This window comes from Bactrocera dorsalis, chromosome 4, assembly GCF_023373825.1.
Source record: "Bactrocera dorsalis isolate Fly_Bdor chromosome 4, ASM2337382v1, whole genome shotgun sequence".
In the NCBI taxonomy this organism is placed as follows: domain Eukaryota; kingdom Metazoa; phylum Arthropoda; class Insecta; order Diptera; family Tephritidae; genus Bactrocera; species Bactrocera dorsalis.
Window position 1 is genome coordinate 59639694 of NC_064306.1, and position 23258 is coordinate 59662951.

The 23258-nt window shown below is 27.8% G+C and overlaps 1 protein-coding gene across 7 annotated transcripts in view; it reads right to left on the minus strand.

Moving 5' to 3' along the window:
* LOC105232943 (transcription factor kayak) overlaps nt 1-23258 on the minus strand; it is a 129520-nt gene that overhangs the window by 29709 nt on the left and 76553 nt on the right. For all 7 annotated transcript variants that reach the window (XM_049454146.1, XM_049454143.1, XM_049454142.1 and 4 more), the window contains exon 4: nt 3038-3403. In XM_049454146.1, the coding sequence (XP_049310103.1) occupies nt 3038-3403 (366 nt within the window). The remainder of the gene's footprint in view (nt 1-3037; nt 3404-23258) is intronic.

Genomic DNA, 23258 nt, shown 5'->3' on the forward strand with positions numbered 1-23258 from the left:
CAATTTTTTACCAAAAATTTTTGGTTTTTTGAGACGTCTAACTATTTTTATGCATTATTTGATTTTTATTATTATTTGTGTTTTTTTGCTGGAAGAAAATCTTATTTTTTCATATTTCAAATCACTTATGAATTTTTTCTGCCAAAAATTTGACGCGAAGTTATTTTTCTTTAAATTAATTTAAAAAAAATTAATACAAAAACAAAAATTAAAATAATTATAATTTATATTAAAAAAAAAATATTTTAAATTGTAAGTTATTATTTAAAGTTTATAATTTTTTAAAAAATATAAAAAATTTAATAAAAAAGTTGTATAAACTATTATTGAAAAATTTTCATTTTTTATCAAATATGTTTTTTAAATCTTTGAGAAATCATTATTAGCCATAAAATGTGTCCAAAAAATTATTGAAACTATGTTTTTATTATTTAACTCAAATCTAGCCGTTTTCTAAACAATTAAGAATATTTTTTTCATTCTTCAAAAACATAGACTCGCAAAAACTGCTCAATCCCAATATATTATTAACTCATCAAAAGCCAAATAAAAATTATCATGTCAGCCTCACAAAGACACAACTTTAAATAAATACAATTAAATTAATCACGTAAGACTTAAACAAAAAATTAAGCAAAAAACTGTAATTAATTCCAGCTTCCTTATTAGCATTTTTATCATCTTTATGTTTTGGCACGAATTTTGAATTAATTATAACTCAATTTGATATCAATTAAAGCCACTTCAAACTAGCTACTCGAGTTTGCTAACTACTTCAACACATGCGTGTGAGCAGCCAAACGAGTTTCCCATGTGCACAAGTACGCTGAACTCATGCTAAATGCGCGGGCAATAAGTTTCAGTGAAGGAAAAAAGTTGAAATTGCCAGAGAAACTTTTGAAATTAACAAACAAAAACTCACAAAAAAATTATAATGCCAAATAAATGGTGAAAGACCGCCGCCAGACAGCCATGCTGCTCCCATAAAACTACATACTTGAAAATAGAAACTATAATTCAACTAAAAAAATATGAAAAGTGGAAAAAAAGGCAGCTGATGGGAATGAAAACTGGCAGCCAGTTGTGAAGATGAAAAAACTGGAAACGAGCATTTTGTACGAAAAATGAAGTGTGAAGCTAACACTTCCTTGTTTTGGCCATGGCTAGACGCGTACGCGGCATTAACATAATTGAGCAATAAAATTATAGCTAATCTGGCGGGTTGTATTGCATGTTTAGGACATTTACACTTAGAGGCAGGGCGAAGATATGACAGCAATACGGGCAAGCTTGTATGTAGATTTCTATCAGAAGTGTGAACACTCACAGCCCAAGCCCAAGCCTTTAAAGTCAATTAAAAAAATAATTGTATATTTTGTGCAGACTGTTGCGACAACAACAACAAAAAAAATCATAAGTTAGCTTTAAGTGAGTCAGTCAGATTTATTTTCTGCTTTTTTTCTTTCTAGCAATAAATGCGTCTCGCCTTTGCGTTGTAGCGAAGTGTTTGCCTTGGCGTATGTGGAACATTTCGCTTCAATGTGTTTCAAAGTGTATGCAAATGCTTTTAACTGCCTATAAGCATTTTCATTTCAACGTTTAATGTTTTTCGCACATTTTCGCTTACTTTTAATAATTTCATAAAATTTCGAAATTAAAAATATTTTGCTTTCACACAAATATGCGCACTTAATTGCCTGCCAAAGCGATTTTCAAATATTTGAGCAATATTTCACACTTATTTCCGCAACGCTTATGATCTGCAGACGCTTTTGAGTTTTGGAAAAAAGTCTTCTTTTGCACGCCCTTAATTGCAATGCCGTTGAAACCTATGCCATTTCCATTCCAGGCATGTTTTATTGCCTTGGCACGTCATAAACGAATAATACAAAGTAAAGATAAACATTTCTATTTTACAATAGACTATAAGCTTTGTAAATAAGTAGTTTTGAAAGAAAATTTGGAGCAATAAAATGTTGTTGTTGTGTAAAATGACTGCCGATGCTGCAACGTTTCTGTCTTAGATGTAATTATAGTGGTGATTTTTGTTGTTGTGGAATTTATTTGTTTACTATTTTTAAATTTTTATTTGACTCACCATATTGCTATTTAATGCTACATTAACAAAATCGCTTTTCTCCACACACATGGCGCTATGAGACTTTTTCTAAATATAAACTCACTGGAATGTGGATTTTCTCATCACAATTGATGTTTATTGCAACAAACAATTTACATTGCAAAATTTCAAACGTAGAAATTTGATTACTATATATATTTTCCTATGAATTTACTATATGTCAGATGTTATTAATTTTATTTTACCGAAAGAAGTTTAGAATAATTGTTTTTTATGGTATGAGAGATTTTATGAGATATGTATATAAAAATACGGTACATTGTAGTTAATTAGAAATATTTTTTCTTGCTCAGCCGTAAAGTGTGTTAAAAATGCAAGTAAAAAATATTGAGTAAAAATTTTGAGTGGAAAAAAAATTGAGTAAAAAATTTTTGAGTGGAAAATTTGAGTGTTAAATTTTTTGTGCTTATTTTTTAACACATTTCGAAAATTACAAAATAAGCCCAGTGAAAAAAGCTGAGAAAAAACTTTTTGAGCGAAAAATTTTTGAGTGGAAAATTTGAGTGATAAATTTTTTGTGCTTATTTTTTAACACATTTCGAAAATTACAAAATAAGCCCAGTGAAAAAATATTGAGTTAAAAATTTTTGAGCGAAAAGTGTTTGAGTGGAAAATTTGAGTGATAAATTTTTTGTGCATGCTTTTTAACAGATTTTGAAATTTGAGCAATTAAGTTTGATAAATACTAAATAAAGTTATTATGGAGACGCTGCATCAACATAGTTTACACCAATTACTTCATCAAACTGACTCAGTTTATACATTTAAGTGTACTCAAACTCTGCGCTGTTGGAGCAATTGAGCTTACTTGAGTACTATTCTTCATACTTCAGTACCATTCTATTACTATTATAATATCTTCTGTGCAAATTATTTTTAATTGTTTTTTAAACTCACCTTCGGCGCATGAAGATATATACCGATGACCGTAACAGTAAACCATTTCACGACCCAACCAATCATCAACCGTATATTCGGTTGTACGCTTCTGTGTTGTTGCTGTTGTATTATTATCTTGTCGTTTACTGTTCAAACGCGTTTTACGCTGTTTCTGATTATGTTGCTGTGGCTGTTGGCGATGCGCATGATGATGATGATGTTGCTGATGACGTCCATTTGTAGAAATACCCGAATCGGATGAATCAGTTTTCGCATTTAATTGTGTATTGCTACTATTCTGCTGTTGCTGTTGTTGTTGTTGATAATATCTAGGGTTACGTATTTGTTGACCAACTCTGCTACCATTACGTTGCACAGTGTCATCTGCAAAGAGCGAAGGCAAAGCAGAGAATTCCAATAAGCATTTTGCGGTAAATTAAACTATGAATGAGCATAGAGAAACAACAACAACTACTTAAATAGTACGAAATTGAAAAATTGTTTTACTTTTGTTTTAGCTGCGAGCATAATGTTTTATTGCGCCATTGTACGCTAGTTGTAACGGTGATATTTAGAATAGCAAAATGCAAAGTAGCAGTAAAAATAAACAAAAAAAAAAAATATGAGGGGACCGGTATAAATGCAAAAATGAGCAAATAGTAAAAATATTTGAAATTTGAAATAATGAAAATTTTTGTTGTTGCTGACAAAGAATGCAAATACTGCATAGCTAACGGTTAACGCTTCATAAAGCCGGCAGCATAACAAGTTTGCATTGTATTGAATCAAGTTTATAACGAGAAATTTTATGAGCATTTTTTTATGGCAAGGAATCTGTTTATATATTTTTTTTTTATTTTTATGGAGGCATAAATACATATGCATATATGCAATTTCGGTTTTGAATATTTTTTTTATTTTTATAAGCAATTTGTTTACTTATAACTGTATTGCTGCGCTTTTATTAATTAAAAATATTTTTATTGTCCAAATTAGTGAGCTTTTTCCTCTCGTCTAGCCTAATTTAACAAGTTTTATCGATTATATTTTACCACTTCATTGAAAGGCTTACAAATGCAATGGAATTTCGTGCTGATAAAATCATTTATTAGGCTATTAAGAGAGTGCAATGACCTGTTGGTGCACCTTCTAACTTTTTTCGATTGATACCTCAATATTTTTATGCTTCAAAGAAGGTGTTGTTTGTGTTTTTGCATTATTTTATATCAATACTGGAGTTATTTTACTTCAAAGGCTGTGTTTCTGCCAATATTTTATATCAATACTAGGGTAATTTTGCATTTTAAATTTGAAATTTAGCGGAATTCTTACCAGTTATGTACTAAAAAATCCGAATTGGCAGTAATTAAAACGAAATACACTAATTTTTCGTTCACAAATATGATTCGTCTGTAATTCTACTCCTCTTTATAACTTAATATAATGACTTAATTTGTGTTCCACAAGTTCAAAGTCGGAAATACACTCCAAGTGATTAACAATATTAAAAAGAATGAATTATTATTAATAAATAAATAAAATAATATTTCGAAACATATGTTATTAACATTGTATAAGCTTTTATAAATAAATAAATAAATAAAATAATATTTCGAAAATGTTCCATCAGCATATTTTCCGTCATTATCTTTGACTCAGTTCAACCCAAATAATTTTAAAACAAATTGTACTTTTAACGCCTTCTCTATTAACTTTTAACACCTTCTCTAAATTTAAGCTTTATTGCTAATATATATTATTTTATTACCCATTAATTTTCCAAATGTGTTGACAATTATATATTATTTGTCTAGTCATAAGCGCCGGCGCTTTAAGTTTTTTCTCCTCGCCGCATTGAAATTAGCGCAATATTTCACAGTCATACTCACTACAGCTAAATTAATTGAATTTTTTTACCTAGTTAAATATGTGGCGCTGCTGTATTGACGCTCCTAATTTATTGGCTACTTAATATTCATTTATTCTGCATAATTTTTACTTTGGTAAACAAGACTTTTTAACTTTTTTATGTCTTCTATGAAAAATGCTTTTGATAAAGATTCTAAGCATTTTGCATACATTTGTTTGGATACTTGTTATTTCTGCGTAGGTCTAAGCTTCTGAGAAATTTCTATTATATTTGTTTATTTTACTGAGATGTGAGCATAAGTTGCCATACTAAGTTATGTGTATTTTTGAAATAAAAAATGTTTACGCTAAATTTTAATGTTAATAAATTTTTTTTAAACCCATTACTTTACCACTCTAAGCCCAAATAATCTCAATTTCTCGTCAAAAAACTCAACAGTTGCATTTCAAGTTCTTTTATAACTCTCTAGCTAACTTTCTAAGTTAGTAAAATTATATTACAATTCTCTAACTCAATTCTCTAGGTCAGTAATATCATTTCAAATAAGTAGCTATTTTATTTTCTCAATGCTATCTTTTTTTCTAAAGTGTGAAGTCCATCTATTTTTGTAGTTTGGAGCGGAAATTGAACCTTTATTTCTTATCAATACTGAATTTCGCAATAACTATCTTGTTGCCAATTGAATTTTTATAAATTTCTTCAGCTGCCACTCACGCGCTTTGGACAAACAGCACGTTTTTGCGCTACTTAAATCATTTTAAAGAGTAAATGAGGTCATACAGGGTGCTATTTTGAAATGTTACTTTCATAAGTAAAATTGGCTTTCCTGAGCTCAGCCATAACATTTAAAAATTTTCATTATTATGTAACAATATTGTGCTTGTTTAAGCAATGCGCCAAAATGTAGGCAACGATTTATTTGTTAATATTTTATATATTGAATTTAAAGCTTTAAAATGGCGTAAGGTGTTGTAAAACTTGTATTTGTTGCAAGAAATAATATATTTTTCAAGTGATGAAATGCATTATGTGACATGCGCCAACATGTAGGCAATACTTTTTATTATTGTTCTTCTTATATCTAAATATATTATTAATACATTAATCACAATATTTTTTTTGAAAATAAATAAATGAAAATTTTTGAAAAATTTTTTTAGTCGATACATTTTCCAGGCACCGAAAAGTATATACAATATATTTTTTTAAATTTTGTAATATTTTTTTTTGGTTTTTCTTCTTCGATTTAAGTAAATTTTGTAGTACAATTATATATTTTTTAGGCAATAAATTGTTTTGGCGCCAAAATATAGGCAATATATATTCCGATTTTTATTTTTTTTAATTTTTTATATGTATTTATTTTTTTTAACTTTTTTTTTTAATTTTTTATATTATGTTTTTAGTTTTCTTCTTTGATTTAAGTAAATTTAATGGTCCAATTATTTGTTTCTTCATCTTTATATTGTTTAAGCGCCAAAATGTAGGCAATTTATTTTTATAATTAATATTTTTTATTCAAAAATTAATGAAACATTTTTATGCATATTTAGTCATGCTCAAAAAGCACCCTTTATATCATCAGCCCATACAAATCTTATGCCAAAAATGGCAAACAATATCAGCTACTTTTTGGTTTATCTCCCATCACATGTTACTGCCTGAAAACCTAAACACTTCTATTCACTTTACCTTTCCTGATACTAAGTGCCAAGTTAAGTTTATGGTCGAATTTTAGTCGATAAGTTTTTCAGTGTGTGTAACAGGCGCGCAGCAGTCAGCAGTTGGTAGGTGACTAAAATCGCTCGATAACAAACTAAAATGTGCGCAAATATAAGCATGGAAAACAATGATACACACACATTGACACACCTACATCCACACAGTGCGCCGTTTATGCTTGCCTCTTATCAACTGCCGCGATAAGATAAACTCGTAGTAAAGTGAGATACTATGCTTGGCGCTTTTATTATTCTATAAATGTTGTTTTTGCATGTATTTGTTGCTTTTGTTATTATAATCTGCCACAATAACCAAAGGCGGTTGGGAACAATAATATGATTTTTATGAATTTATGACCGCCGTTTGCGGTTATGTATTCCAACAACATTAGCAGGAAGCTCTATAGACCATAAGTCAACATTAACGTCCTGTCACATCAGCTGCTCGTGGTGGCTTGCACGCATACATACAGCTGTTTGTGTATGTGTAGGAGTTTGCATATGTGTGTATATTATTTGCATGCGTTTGCAAGTATGTGTTGTATTAAGCAAAAAGCTTCTACGTTCTTATTTAGTGATAGCGCTAACTTTCCGAAGTTCCCAAAAGAAATTAACGAGTTATTGCGTCGTAGAAAATTACGAGCTGTAATTGTAAAATAACCCAAGAATTATTTGTCAACGCTAATGCCATTGCTCATAGTTATGCTTGTTAACTTTAGGGCGTGAAATATTTTGGAAAAAAATAAACAAAAACTAAATAAATAAATATTAAAAAAAAAAAAAATAAATAAATAAAAAATTATTAAAAAAAACAAAAATAATAAAAAATTATTAAAATAAAAAATTGAATACGAAGTATTTTGACGTCAGGAGCGTAGATTATGACACAAGATACAAAACATATAACTATGTATGTACGTATGTTCTTACTTCTATGCTGACGTATGCTTTGTGTGTGATACGATTTTCGTATATCATTTCCTTGTTTACTGTCGACATTAGCATACTAAGCACGCATTAATATTTGTATTGATATTATGATTACCACAAATGGAGTGCTCACGTAAGCGATGCTTATGAAACGGTGCAATTTTGTTAACCCAGCAAACATTTTGAAAGAAATATTATGTAAAATGTATAATAATATTAAAAAAGTAAAAAAATATATATGTAGATAAAATATAAAACTACTAAAAATAATATTTTAATATAAATAAAAAATATAAAAGTATTTTTTTTAAATATATGTATTTCTTTATTTTTTTTTACTATTTATTATTATATTTATGGCAATTATATTTGCTAATTTTATTTTAAAGCAACTATTTTTTGTAACTAGTGCTTTAGTAAACAAAAAGATGAAAAAAAACAAAAGTTAGAAAGAAAAATGTAAAAAAATTTAATTTATTAATTTCTTTCTATAAAAAAATTTTAAGATTTGAATTTTATTACAAAACAAGTTAAAATTTTTTATCAGGCATAATGATTCATTAAAAAAAATAGAAATGAACATATAAAAATAGTATTTATTGATTTTTAGCAATAAAATTTATTTTTAATAAATTTAATTTTTATTGTAATGATTAGTTTAAAGAAAAAATAAATATTATAAACATATAAAATAGTCGAAATGAATCATAAACTTTATCATAATTGCATTAATAAAAAAAATATTTCTTCTTTCATATGCGCTCAGCTTAACTCAAATTAAATATTTTTATAAAACTGTGTTAAATTTTGAATTAGTTTTTTATAATAAATTTAACTTTGCTTAGTTTAGTAAAAATTATTAACAAAAAAAAAAGAATGAGAATTTAGAAAATTTTAAATATTTTTGTTCTTGGTTCTGTTTTCTTCTGACTCAATGGTGACAAATTTGATCTAAATCGTATTTTTTTGCACCATTTATTGAAACTTATTATATAAGTTTTCAAACACGCAAAAGATTTTCTTAAAAAACGACGATATTGCCAAGCAATTACATGTATTTGATTAGTAAATTGCGATATTGCCAAGCAATTACATGTATTTGATTAGTAAATTGCTTTAAATTGTAAAAAAAAAAATAAAAAATATGTATATTATTTAAAAGTTTACAAAAAAAAATTAAAATAATGAATGTGTATAATTTTTTTTTAAAGAGTTATAAAAAAGAACTAAATATTTTTTTGTTAAAACAAAACTTAATTTTTTTTTTGGAAAATTTGGTTTGCACATTGCCAAAACTTAATTGCAAATCGACAGAAAACAAATTTCCATATAATTATTTTTTTCTAATTTTTCAACATTATGCCATAATTTTTGTTAAATATTTACCTACGACTAGTTTCTATATTTTTTTTTATAAGAATATTATTTTTACAATTGTTTTCATAAAAATAAAATTTTCTTAAAAAATTTTTTTAAAAATGTTTTTATAATATTTTTTTGCATAAAAAATAAAAATTGTTAACATTTTTTTTATAAATATTGTTTTTATAAATTTTAAAAATTATATACGTATTAAAAAAAATTAAATAATTAAAAATTGCTTAAAAAATATTTTTATAAATTTTAAAAAGTATATACAATTTATAAAAAAAAAATAACTAAAAAATTAATGAGATTAAAAGAATAAAATAAAACAATAAAACAAAGTACAAATTCCAAATCCAAAGAAATAAAACGCATTTTCTTAATTATCTTAATGTCTAAATTTCAAGATATACATATATGTATGTAAACTACGCAAATTACAAAAAATTGTAATAAAAATAATTGATCACTTACAATTCACAACGAAAGCAAGCGAGCATAATTGAACTATTTGCAATACCAGACTAATAATCATTCAATCATTTTAAATAGTTTATTGTTGTGCGTTTCAATTATTTTTCCACTCAATTAATTTATTTGCGACAATTGACACACACACTCATGCACACAACCTTAAATAGGCGGCGCCTTCGTAATTAGGTGCGTGTGCGCGGCGCTATTTTTCCGCCTAGCAGGCAAGCACTTCCTACTTTTGATATATTTTCATATCACATACAGACATTTCCATAGTTGCAAATACATATAGACACATTACACACATATACTGCTATATATGAGTGTAATCATATAACATACAAACACATATAAATATACAATATATAGTCTCATAGGCAGCTAAATAAAATTGTAAAAAGGCAAATTCATTAAAATGATGTGAATGTCATCGGTTTGCGGCGTCTACCACAACACGATGACGCATGTGCCTACGCGCGCCTATTTATTATTTGTTTCAATTTAACAATATTTCGTATTGAAATCTGTACATTGGCCGCAATCTGCATTCAAAAGCAATCAATGCGCTGATATACGCAATTTGGTATGCGCCAGTGATAACGCCGCTTCCAATAAGGCAAGTGAGTATTGATTACGCAGTGCATGAAATTTTGCTGATTAAATTGCAAGCGCACAAACACATGCACATACATACACTGTCGTATAGAAATGTACGTCTGCCTTGCTGCAATTAAAATATAAATAGGCTTGCATTGATCAAACTGGTTTGCGGCGGTTCACAGTGCGCGGGTGAGGAAATAAAAGTCGATACACGCCTACAAAATGACAAATCGCTATAAAAAGGAAAATAATTAAAAACACTTGCGTTTAATGAAATGGTTATCAAGTATGGAGTGAGTCAGTCGGTCGACATTGTGCTACAATTGTCCGTAATACTGTTATCAATACGTGCGCAACTCGCGGATGTGCAAATAAAAGCCGTTGAGCCCTTTTCGAGCATGAATATTGAAAGTAAATACTTTTGATGTTTAAAACGAATTAAAGGATTAAATAAGCTTAGTAAAATAAGCGAAAAATATTTTTTTAATTTTTTTTAAATCTTCAAAATATGTTGTTGAGGTTAGGATGAAAATTTAAATAAAAATTTATTAAGTCTGCTCGAAGGGACACATTTAATATTTGTAAAGTTTATTTTTTCAGTTTTATATATTTTATTAAATTAATTTTGTTTTTTATTTATTTTTTCTTTTAATTTCATATATTTTCAGAAATAATTTTTTTTTTTATTTTTTAGTATTTAAAATTTTTTTTTCGAAATTTTTCACAAACACAAAAAAAAATATAATACAATACCATCCAAAAAATTGTTATTTTTAATTTTACATATTTTATAATTTTTTTCGATTTTTTTTTAGATTTTTTTTTTCAATTTCATATATTTTCTTAAAAATTGTTTTTTTTTTTTTTAAATATTTAAATTATAATACTATAGCATCCAAAAAGTTGTTATCTTAATTTATTTATATTTTTTTTTATTTCGAATTTTTTTTTCAATTTCATACATTTTCAAAACTATTTTTTTTAATTTATTTATATTTTTTTTTATTTCGAATTTTTTTTTCAATTTCATACATTTTCAAAACTATTTTTTTTTTCAATTTCATTTATTTTCAAAAATAATTTTTTTTAATATTTTCGTTTAATTAAATAAAAAAAAAAATTCTCAGATTTTTCGATAACTTTTACCTTTTAAATTTATATAGTTCAAGTGGCTAGTCTTTGCGTAAACAAAAGCTTCGTAGCTGAAGCTGAAAGGATTTCTGTATAATTTTACAACAAAACTTTAATACTCGAGATAACAACAAAGTATTTGTTTCATATAAGAAAGTAATGAGAGCTCAGCACCGCGAATTTTCTGGTATTTCCATGAAAGGGTTGTATTCGTTGTAATTAAAAATGACGTACATATGTATTGAAAATAAACATGCCTTAAGCTTAGCAAAAGTAAGTGGAATTCCCTTTGTATATATTTTATAGAAATATGCGCTTCCAATTAAAAATGTTATCTACTTTCATGTTCAAGAGTAAGCATAAATTTGTAAATTCCCTGAAAAGACATAAATATATATTTCGAAGTACATATTTAGTGTAAAATTACTCTACTTTCCTGTAATATAAAATTTGTATCGAAAGCTGTGGTAATTCCACTATTTTTTATGAAAAGCGCGCGCTTTTATAAGCTAAATAATTTACCCGGGTAATACCCCAAACACCAACAAGGATATGAAAATGCTTTACTTATTTTACTTACACACACTATTTTCATGCAACAATCATTAAAATGATTACAATGTGCTCGCAGTTTACAAATTCCCACACTGACAGTGGCGCTGTAGTAAGCATATACAGTCCGTCGTAATAAATATTCATTAAAACCACGCCAGAAGCGAGCTTGTTTATGCAAATCTCGACATTTATTTGCAATTAAAAACTCTTCATATGGACTCGGCGAAATTATTTGCATTGGAAATTTTCAATTAACTCTCGTGCGCTTTTCGAAATGAGAAATGTGCAAGCAAACAATATGCGATCGTATTTTATCCACACATTTACCGTTTATGCAAAAGCGGACTTGATTTATGGCAGCCGGATGCTGGGCTGGAGGCTTTTAGCATTTCATAGCGCTGCATTTCTCTCATGAAATCCCAGGCTATTTGCTAATTTGCCCATAAATCAACGTACGGCTTTTGTAAAGAAATGTAAGCAACAAAGTAATAGGGCGCTATAAATTAAATGATACCATGTAAAATATTGTGTCGTATTCGCTTTTAATAGAAACCTTGGAATGTATGCTTTGTTGATGAAAATATCATAAACTAGAACAAAAATAGATGGCATATATTTTTCTCTTACTTCTGCTCATCAAAATATGTCACTCATTTGAACACAAGGTCGCTCAAAAGTGATAAAAAAATATGTAGGCTGAGAATTTGTTTATCTTAAGGCATAGTTTTTCAAGTATGAAATGAGAAAAATATAATTTAAATACGATAACTTTACCTATGACATTTGTAAAGTAGTTGTATTTCTTAACAAAATATTTTGCTAGATCTTTTGCTGAGTTTTCAAATATTAAACATAAATTAACAAATATTTTCCAAACAAACTTAGAGAAAAATTATTATAAATTACTTCATTTTGAACTTTTAGGTATTTGACTTCGCTATAAATAGCCTAAATGTAGGCTTTATTTATATAGGTGTGCGGCTTTGTTAAGTTCAGCCTAAATTAAGGCAACATTATAGAACACAGAATTTTGGAAAGTATCAAGTTTACGCTAAAAAAAATATCAACTGCTTTATTTTGCATTTTTAGGTTTGTGATATCGCTTAAAATAGCCTAAATGTAGTACTGATTTCTGTAAATGTGAGACTTTGCTAAGTCCAGCCTGAAACTAGGCAACACTAAAAAACACAAAATTTTGGAAAGTATAAAGTTATCTCTTAAAAATTTTTGAATGTTTTTTTTAAGACTTTTAGGTGCGTGACTTCGCTTAGCCTAAATGTAGGCCATGCAGATATTTACTTTATTTTCTTCAATTTTTTATAATAAAAATTCACTCATTCTAATTCTTTACAAGATGCTTAATTGAAGTTGAAGACGCTGCTAATCACATCATTTGAAATCGCATCTCAATAACTTATTTGATTGGGTGTGCGACTTTGCTAATTTCAGCCTGAATATAAGCAACACTACCTTTACTTTTTATTTACATACATCTTATGCTATTTTTAGTTTTCTTTCACAAAAATATATTCAAAAATATTTTATATTTTTTGCGACCAAATAGGTTTCATATTTTCAAAACATCATCATACTTTGGCTATATATTTATGCATATTTTTAAATCCCCACTAATTGTTTACTAAATATACGTAAATGACGTGCACGTGACGTCTTCCGCTTGCCACTCACGCAATCGCTCACACGAGGTTTGCCAAATATACCTTTTCGTCTTTTTGAAAATATTTTTCCTCACATAAACTAAAAAGAAGATTATGCTTAAGGTGTTGGCGCAAACAAATAGTAATGATATATGATTTACCAAACTGAAAAAGGGGGCAAACGCATATGTTTATAGTATACTTGTATAGATGTATTTTTAGTCAAATAAGAAACACATAACATAAATAAACACAATGAAATATTTATAAAATAACCCACTTTTGAGTTAGCTATGTATGTTTCAACACATTTCGCTTTTCACTTTCCATTTTCAGTTTCAATTTCAAAGCGAAACATCAACGTCAACTGAACACAAACATCTGAAAGCTATGCAAAGGCTACAACAACAACAGCAAAGTAGCCAAAAGAATGGCAGCATATAATTATAAGAGCAAATAGAATGCAAAATAAAAGTGGCATTCAAGCAGAACGGCAGGGAAGCAGCAATGTATGCGTTTACAGGGGAAAAAGGCGAAAAAATGCTGTAATACAAGCAAAGTGTTTATGTGTGTGTGTGTGCGATATATAGATTCAGATATAAATACAGTTGTGCAGCGATTTGTGAAATGTGCGCTATGAGCTAGCTGTCATTATTAATGAAGCTATTAGCATCAACAGCGGTGGCAGTGTCACAGTTGCTTGGCTGCATTTTCGGCGCACACGGCGTATGAGTAACATAATATCAAGTGCAGCAGGTGATACGGATGCCGTCATGTGTTTGAAGGGGTGAGTGGGATTTTTGCGTAAATATTTTTAATTTTTATTATATATATTTTTTAATTTTTATTAAATATTTCTTATTATTTTATTTTTTTTATTAATTTTTATTATTATTATTAATATTTTCAGGTGTTATTTGGATGTGTTTAAAGGGGAGGGTCTCATTATTTGCGTTAAATATTTTTATGTTTTAGTGAATTTTTATTATTACGATTATTTTATTTGTTGTTATTATTATTCTTTTTTTATCATTTTCTTTTCTATTTATTTTTTGATAGTTTTTTTTATATTATATTATTTTTATATAATTTTTTTTTTTATTAATTTTTATATATTTTTTATTGCTGCCTAATATTTGTTTTTTCACAATTTTTTTTTTTATGTTTTTACTATTTTTTTATCATTTTCTTTTCTATTTATTTGTTGATATTTTTTACTAGTTATTTTTTTATTTTATTTTTTATATTATTTTTTGTTTTTTATATTTATTTTTATATATTTTTTATTGCTGCCTAATAAAACTATTTTTTCCCAATTTTTTTTTTTTATTTTTTTTATGTCTGCTCATCTCGTAAATTTGACGAAATTTATGCCAAATGTCAAAACTAATCAAGCGTATAGTGCTACATATATTCTCCTAGTGTGTTTATATGTTGTATATAGTGAAAAAAACAACAGTGCTTGTTTGTGTATTTTTATAGTTTGGGGCTCCGTATAGGCTGTCAACAGAAATGAAAAGTGATTTGGGTAATTTGTACCGAATGAGTTGAGAGGTAAAAGCATATACATATGTATGTATGTATATACACAGCTTTAGGCATATAGTATGTGCTATAAATATTTGTATGTATTTATGTATATATATGAAAGTCTAGGCATAGTAAGGAGTGTTGAAATTGAACAGAAAAACATTAAAATAGTAAAAAAAAAATATATTTTGAAGACTGAGGACTATTTTTGTATATAAAAAATTATTGTATACTACATTATGGTTGTAGATTTTGTCACTTTTCAAATTTCATATTAATGTCAACTACATAATTTTTTTTCAAACTATTTTAAAACACATTCTAAAGTTAGAAGTAAAAATGTTTGAGTTTATTTGTGAAAAAAAAAATTAAATAAATATTTTTACTAAATTAATTTTTTATTAAAAAAAAATAAAATAAAATTTTTTTATTAAAAAAAAATAATTTTAAATATTCATTTTTTTATATTAAAAATTTTATTTTCTTATTTAAAAAAATGTTTAGCCATTTGGAAAAAAAAATCTTAAAAAATAATTATTTACTTATTACTTTTTTTTAAATTTTCTTTCATGATTTAAAAAAAAAATATTTATAACATTTTTTTTATATTTTTTTTTTTGTTATAAATAGTCTCGATCAATACTTACAAAAAAAACGTTATAATTATAATTATCACACAACATTAATGTCAATTTTCATATAACTCCAAAATAAACTGAATTTAACCACATCGTGAAATCCTCTTAAAAACCCCAATACATTTAAATTACGACAACACACTCCTTTATCTTGCCCACTCTACAGCAACATTTATCACTTGTGGTTTTGTAAATGATTTCAGCTTTTCCCTCACAAGAATTTCATAAAATTATAAATTTGCACCAACCGCGTGATTACATTTTCTTACAAGCTGCTTATCTGCATATACATATTTACAGTTGCAATCACAGAGTTGCTTAATATTTCATAAACTCCCTTTCGAAGATTGTATGGCAGACCACAGGCATCACCATAAACGTCAGCGTATTTATGATGAAATTTTTATGAAATTAATATTTATAATTAAACTGTTTTCATTATTGTTGTTTTTGCATGTCTTTCGCTAATTAGCAACTGTTTAAGCAGTCTCAACACGTCTCGCCTTCACTGCGGGGCACTGAACTCTCTTTGTAGCTGCTCATTGTCAAGTGCATTTCAAAATGAGAATTTTCTCTCAATTTTTTTTTTTGTATTTTGTTTCACCCTTTTTTGTTTTTATTCCGCTTACTGGCTTTCATAATGAAGCCACGTGTGCATCGGAATTTATATGCAAGCTGCAAATTTGCATGCAATTCCATTATTTCAGTAAGTAACTCTAATAAGCTTTTTAAGTTATTATTTTATCTGTTTTCCTGAGGTCGTTTGTATTATGAAAATATTCTTTTCAAAAGTAGACAAATGCTTTTGTCAGTTTTTATAAATAGAAAATAATAATTTTTCCTCCAAATCAATAATGTAATTTTAAAGCTCAAGACATTAGTTGAAAGCTACGCTGAGCAAAAGTTTTTTGTATTTTTAAAATATTTAATATTTATAATTGAAAATCATTTAATGAAAGCTTCAAGGACTTGAAGTTGCTTCAAAGTGCATTAGTTCTTCAGCCTCTTTTCGAGGTATAAACAGAAAAATTATTTTGACTTTCCATAATTCGAGGCTGAGCTTTCACCAGTTTAATGAAAGCTTCAAAGGCTTGAAGTTATTATTTTTCTTTTTATTTTTGGCGCTAACAACTAAGTGTGGTTGTTAACTTGAATTGAATGAAAGCTCTCACCATTTAATTACAATTGCAGCGGCATACCAAATTGAATGAAAGCTTTCACTATTTCAAAAAAGCTTCAGAGGCTTAAAATAATTTCACATCTTTTTTTCATTTTTAGGCGCTAAAAATATAGTATGATTTTTATACTTTTTTAGACTAAAGCTCTCTTCACTTAATGAAAGTTTCAGAAACTTAAACAATATTTCCTTTATTCTTAAGTAAGTTTCTGTTTTTCAAACATTTGTTAAATGAAAACTTTTAAATTGCATACTTGATAGGTCTAAATCATATCAATATTTCGCAAGAAAGGGTTTATTTTTAATTTGCTGTATTTTCTTAAATGAAAGCTCTCTTCATTTAATGAAAGCTCCAGCCAACTATATTATTTTGCCCATTGTAAATACTTTGATAAAAGTTTCTGCTTGGAAACAAATTCTTAAATGAAAGCTTTAAGTTCTATGAAAGCTCGAATTATTTAAAATTTTTATTAAGCATTTTTAAAAGTTTATTAAAACTTCAAATGAAAAAGTTTTATTTTAATTTTCATGAAATAAATGCATTTGAAGGTTTTTAATTTCCCGTAGTTTCTTAAATTAAAGCTCTTTTCGTTTAATGAAAGCTTCAGAATATTAAAAACTACTTTGTTTGCCAATTTAAATGCTGTTGTAAAGTTTTTGCTTTTAAAATAAATTTTAAATGAAAGCTTTTAAGTTCTATGAAAGTCCTCAAGCTGTTAAGAATATTTATTTTATTTTTTTATTTTTAAATTTTATGAAATAAATACATTTAACGACTTTAATTTCCATGCTTTATTTAAATGAAAGCTCTCTTCATTTAATGAAAGCTTCAGAAAATAAGAAAAATTATTTGTATATATACATATCTATCACTAATAACTTTATCCATGCAGATTTATAATTCAACTAAATTCTTAATTAATATAACCTTACTGCGCGATTACTTTGGTGAAAGCTTCACATGTATGTAAATGACTTACTTGCCGTTAGTCATTCCCATATATGAATTTTCTCGTACTCATTTTGCCTTTAGCTATTCCCGCTGAATTTCCCATAATTTAACTATGCTCCCACCCACATTTCCTCAGAGAAAAACAATGGAAGCAGAAAATATATGCCATTTCTTGCCGAATTAATGGACAAAAGCCAACTTTCTCTTGCAAGAATGTGTGGTGCTTATATAAAGGTTTATGTACATACATACATATAATATGTGTGTATATCCACATGGCATCAGTAATGTATACATATATGTATTTTTATATGAACATGTACTCTATGATATACAAAGCTTATATATTATATGTATATGTACATATGTTTCTTTGTATGTGTGCATTTTTTTCAAAATCGCTTGCATTGCGCAAATCCGTGAAAAACAAAAGCAACACCAATAATTAAAACGAAAAAAAAAAATATTTACAAAATAATAATCACAAAAAATTCCACAAATAATTTATGCACATTACTTTGCTTTGAAATTGCTTATTTAAAATGGCTAAAAATGCAGGAAAATATAAATGAGAGAAATATTTGCAAAATCTGGTATTCCTATTAAAGTTAATGTATACCGTTAGCGTTTCTGTGCAGTTTCAAAGTAATTGCCTTCGAGTCATTTAAAGCATGATTAAATAACTGTTGTTTAAATAATACACTTTATAATTGTTTATAAAGCTGGCAACACCAATAACTGTTTATATGGCCATATTTGCGTCGCTGTCACATATATACAAATACATACGAGTTACCGTTACAAGCGAATGAGGCCATTTCTCGGCAAACATCGTTTTCAAAGTAATTTCACATAGCTTTTTTTTGCCCATTTTTCTTTGCTTTTGCATTTGTTTTGATTTTTTTCCCCCCCTTTTTTTTTTGGTAGTTGCTAATGTTCATTTAATCGGCGCAATTTTCTATGAACTAGGCAATTCGGGTCCTAATTAAAATTGCTTTTTTCACTCATTCACGATTTGCTTTGTTTGTATGTATGTATGTTTATTGGTAGACAGACAAATTTCCCTGCAGTCGAAAGTCATCAAACAAGTACAAGTGGAATTACTCGTGTAATTAACATTTGATAGCTTGATAAGGTAGAGGTTAGTAGGTATGTGTGTAGCGGGATCTGTATGTTTGTATGTACATATGTTTCGACAGTCACTTGGCTGGGTTTTTGCCTAGCATTTTACAACTCTGCTTTATAGGTTAGCTATAACTCGTACTTTATGTTACTTTCTTTAGCAATAATTTCTAGCATGTAAAATTGAAATGTATGCCAAATACTGCTTATTGCGCGAATTATTAGAGAAAATGGCGAATGTCAAGTTGATAGTTCAAAAGTAATGCGAAAGTCGTACTCTGTGTGCTGGTTGCTGTGGGGTTCATGGTCAGGTTTTCGGTTTAATTTATTTCTTTTGAGTTGTAAAAAACATATCTGTAAAAGGTTTTAGTGAAAGCTTTGACATTATGTAGGTGAAAGCTCTTAAGACTTTTGGGAACTTCAAGAAAAGTATGTTATTTCTGTATAATTATATAAAACCATACAGCCGAGCGATAAAAAGTTGATAATATGGTATGAAAGCTTCGATGAAAGTGCTACTGGGTGAAAGCTCTTAGAGTTTTGAGAGTCTGCAAAATTCGTATTTCCTTTGAACTATAAAAACATATGTATATATAATATAATAGCGATAAAAAGTTGATAAAATGATATGAAAGCTCCGTTAAAAGTTCTGCTGGGTGAAAGCTCCTACAATTTCGAGCGTCTCCAAAAGAATTGTGCCATTTTGTTCAATTGTATAAAACTTAACAGCTGAAGGACCAAAAATGTATAAAATGGTATGAAAGCTTCGATGAAAGTGCCACTGGTTAAAAGCTCTTAAAGTTTTGTCTCAAACAAAATTTTGTCATTTCTATTTACTTATATCAAATATTACAGCTCAATTTTTATAAGAGAAAATGCTCAAAAGCTTCCAACTGCAAAACAGTGAAAGCTTTATGGAAAGCTATGCACGAATAAGGTGAAAATATATTAAACTTAATATGAGGAGACAAAAATCACCGCTTTTTCAACCGTGTATTTATAAACATCCAACAAATAAAATATAATTTCAGCTTTGCTCCACTTCCGCATTTAAAATTTCCAAGCACGTCAACTCACTCATCACCGAAATACAAGTTTAATGCTACATTTCAACATTAAACGCATACAAATTAATCTAAAATGTTGGGCGTATAATTTAAGATTTTTATTTGCTTTTAATTCAACATTTTATTTTCTTTTTGTTTTACTTCAGAGAATATTAAAAAGATATATTTTCGAGTGGGAAACTTAGTCATATATCACCGCGTGTTGGTGGTTTTCTGTGAAATTTTTCGGCTTCGCTCATAAATCAGCGGTCGCATTGTGGTTTTTATGGGTTTTTGTCCAAATTCAAAAACTAGTGGGCCACAGAAATCATTTAAAAGCACGGTGGAAACTCGTTTATTGCTTTTATATTTATATTTAATATTCTTTTTCATGATGGTTCTATACGTGGTTTCGGCGATATTTTGCATTTTACACGCACTTTGTCATAAATTCAAGCTGGTGACCCTCGCCGCGGCGACGTTGCATGAATGCGAAAAATGTGAAATTTCGGTTCCTGCTTGAGCACGCAGCTGATATTCATTCATGTTACAATGTTGCATGCAAATATGATTATAAATATTCTATATATTTTTTTGTGGGTTTTTGTTTTGTATACGAAAATAGATTTTGAAAAATCAAATTTTTGAAAATGGTGCTTAAGTAATCATTTCGGCTATGAAAATCGGGAAAAGCTTTGAAGGCTCATAAAAATATTAATGAATTTATAATGCCCTAACAAAAAAATGTATATATTTTTTCTTATTCTATATTAATTTTTAGTGAGTTCAAAATTTGAAGTAATTTGAAAAAAGCTTCGAAAGCCCCAAAAAGAATTTCTTTATTTATATTTATAATTTCCTAACAAAAACATATATGTTTGCTCTTATTCTATTTTATTTTTTAACTAAAATTAAATTTGAAAAAATTCGGGAAAAGCTTCGAAAGCTCAAAACGAAATTTTGAATAAATTTATACTGCTCTAACAAAAAATACGATTTTGTTTTCTTATTTTAAATTAATTCTTACTGAAATCAAATTTTATGAAAAATCCTTAAAAAGCTTCGAAAGCTCGAAAAAAAATTTGATATAATTTTACTTTCCTAACAAAAAATATATACTTGTTTTCTTTTTCTTAACTAATTATCAATTAAATCAAACTTTGAGAAAAATCGGGAAAAGCTTCGAAGGCACAAACAGAAATTTGATTGTAACAACTTTTGATTAACTTTTTACTTTCCTAACAAAAATATCCATTGTTTGCCTATTCTATATTAATTTATATTGCAATAAAAATTTTCTGAGAATTCCCTATAGTATTTTTTAAATAAATCAAAATTTGAGAAAAATCGAGAAAGGCTTCGAAAGCTCAAAAAAGTTTGTAGAAAATAAATGTATGCCTCTCATAATAAATTTATTTTGTATTATTATCATATTTTTAATTTGTTCCGCTTTTCCTAATATTTATAGGCCAAACTATTACTAGAGCACCAGCTCCTCAAATTTTGATTTCATTAAAAATAAATATAAAATAATAAAATAAAATTCCACAAAATGTTGTTTACAAAAATATTTGTTTTCTCACTATATCTTTAGAATTTTAATAGCATAACACAATTGCTGTTGTTGTATGGAAATTTTTCTTGAATGATCTCCATTGATAAACAACACGGTGGCACAAATTAGCAACGCTGCGTGGGCGTGTTCTAAATTCAGCCAATTTGTATAATTTTCAAATAATAAAATAGCTGAGATTGCATTCATGATTTCATTTTATTTAAAATATTCAACACAGTATGGCCAAATTTAGACATTATTTACTACATTTTAAATTTCGGTATGATGCAGCCAAATGAGTCACTTCTACATTGACATGTTTTATTGTTCGCCTTGTAAACGTTTCATATGCCATATAAAGTATTTGCATTTAAATACGCGATGAGCAACTATCAGCTGTCAAAACAGCAGCAAATGTCACTTTCTTCGTTGACGTACCGCATATTTGCTGTACCCGCAAATTTCATTCAGCCATTCGCTTATGCCCGCCAATTCGCTTGTGTTAAACACGTTGTCCTAGTCGTCTTCATTAATTTGAGAGATGATGATGAAGATTTGCGAACGAAACGCGACGTACCAGCTCGTACCTGGCGCCTACGACATAACAAATGAATTTCTTTCGACATTTTTGTTTTGATTTTTTTTATCGATTTTGTTTTATTGCATTTTTTCTAAACAACGCATTTTGTTGTGTTTTGTTGCTGTTGTTGTACATATTTTTTTTTTGTTGTATACGTAAAGAAGTGGTTACCGGTTACTGAGCAGTCAGTCAGTGAGTTGAATGAAACGCCTGCGCAGCCTAGACTGCATTGTTGTTGTTATAAATTTTTTATTGTATTTGAATTATGGGTTATTTGAATCGTATTTTGAGTAGAGCGTAAACAGTTTTTAACACTTTAATGTTTTTAATGTGCTTGTTATGTTGTTTTTGGTTCTTTTTTCTGATTCTTGCTTCACATTTTGTATACTTGTTAAGTGTTGTTGTTGTTTTTTAATTCTTATTTCGGGTTTACAGGTATATTTTTGGGAGTTTTTGTGTTTTTTTCTCTTTCTCTTGGACTTTGTATTCTATACAATTCTGTTAATTTTATACAGTTATTTTCGATAGATTATTTGAAAACAATAAATCATCATTATTTAGAGGTTTCTGTGGTTATTTTTTGTGCCAGCTATGAAGCATTTCTCAAAATTGTGATAAAATCCGAATTTTTTGTAGAATTATTTCACGGAAATCTTCGGTAAAATTATTACTTAAATAGTCCTGCTGAAACTATACATTTTTGGTTTGACAGATATTATATTTTCCAACTTCAGCTACATATCAAGCTCATTCAACAACTGTTTTCGTTATATAAGGTGGTTCCGATAGTTTTCTGTATATTTTTATTGAGCTATAATCCATCACCTAAAATGGTAAACAATGTAACACCAGTTTTTATAACTTTACAGGCGAGAAATAAACAGTAATATTGAACCAAAATCTGAGTTTTGGTTAAACTGGTTATTTATTGGTTAGCATATACCCATATTTTCATTTCAATAAGGTAAAATATCGGTTAATATTCGGTTATTATTATCTGTCAACGATTTTAATTTTTCTTTATGTTGTATTTTAGGTGATGGAATATTACTCTTACAGTAATATTTTCAATTTCTCATACAGAAATGTAAATCTGCGAAGCACTCGGAAATTCTGTGCAGATTCTTAATAGCAAAAAAATTGTTTTGTTTATTATTATTTTTTTTGTTTTAATTTTTTTAAATTTTTTTTTTAACAAATACTCCTCTTTAACTACATAAAAATCCTTACCTATAATAATATTAAGTAAAACCAAGACTCATAGCATGACGAAGTAAGCCTCACAAAACCCTATCACGAAGAAATTTCTGACTCATCAAGTATCACGCTCCATTT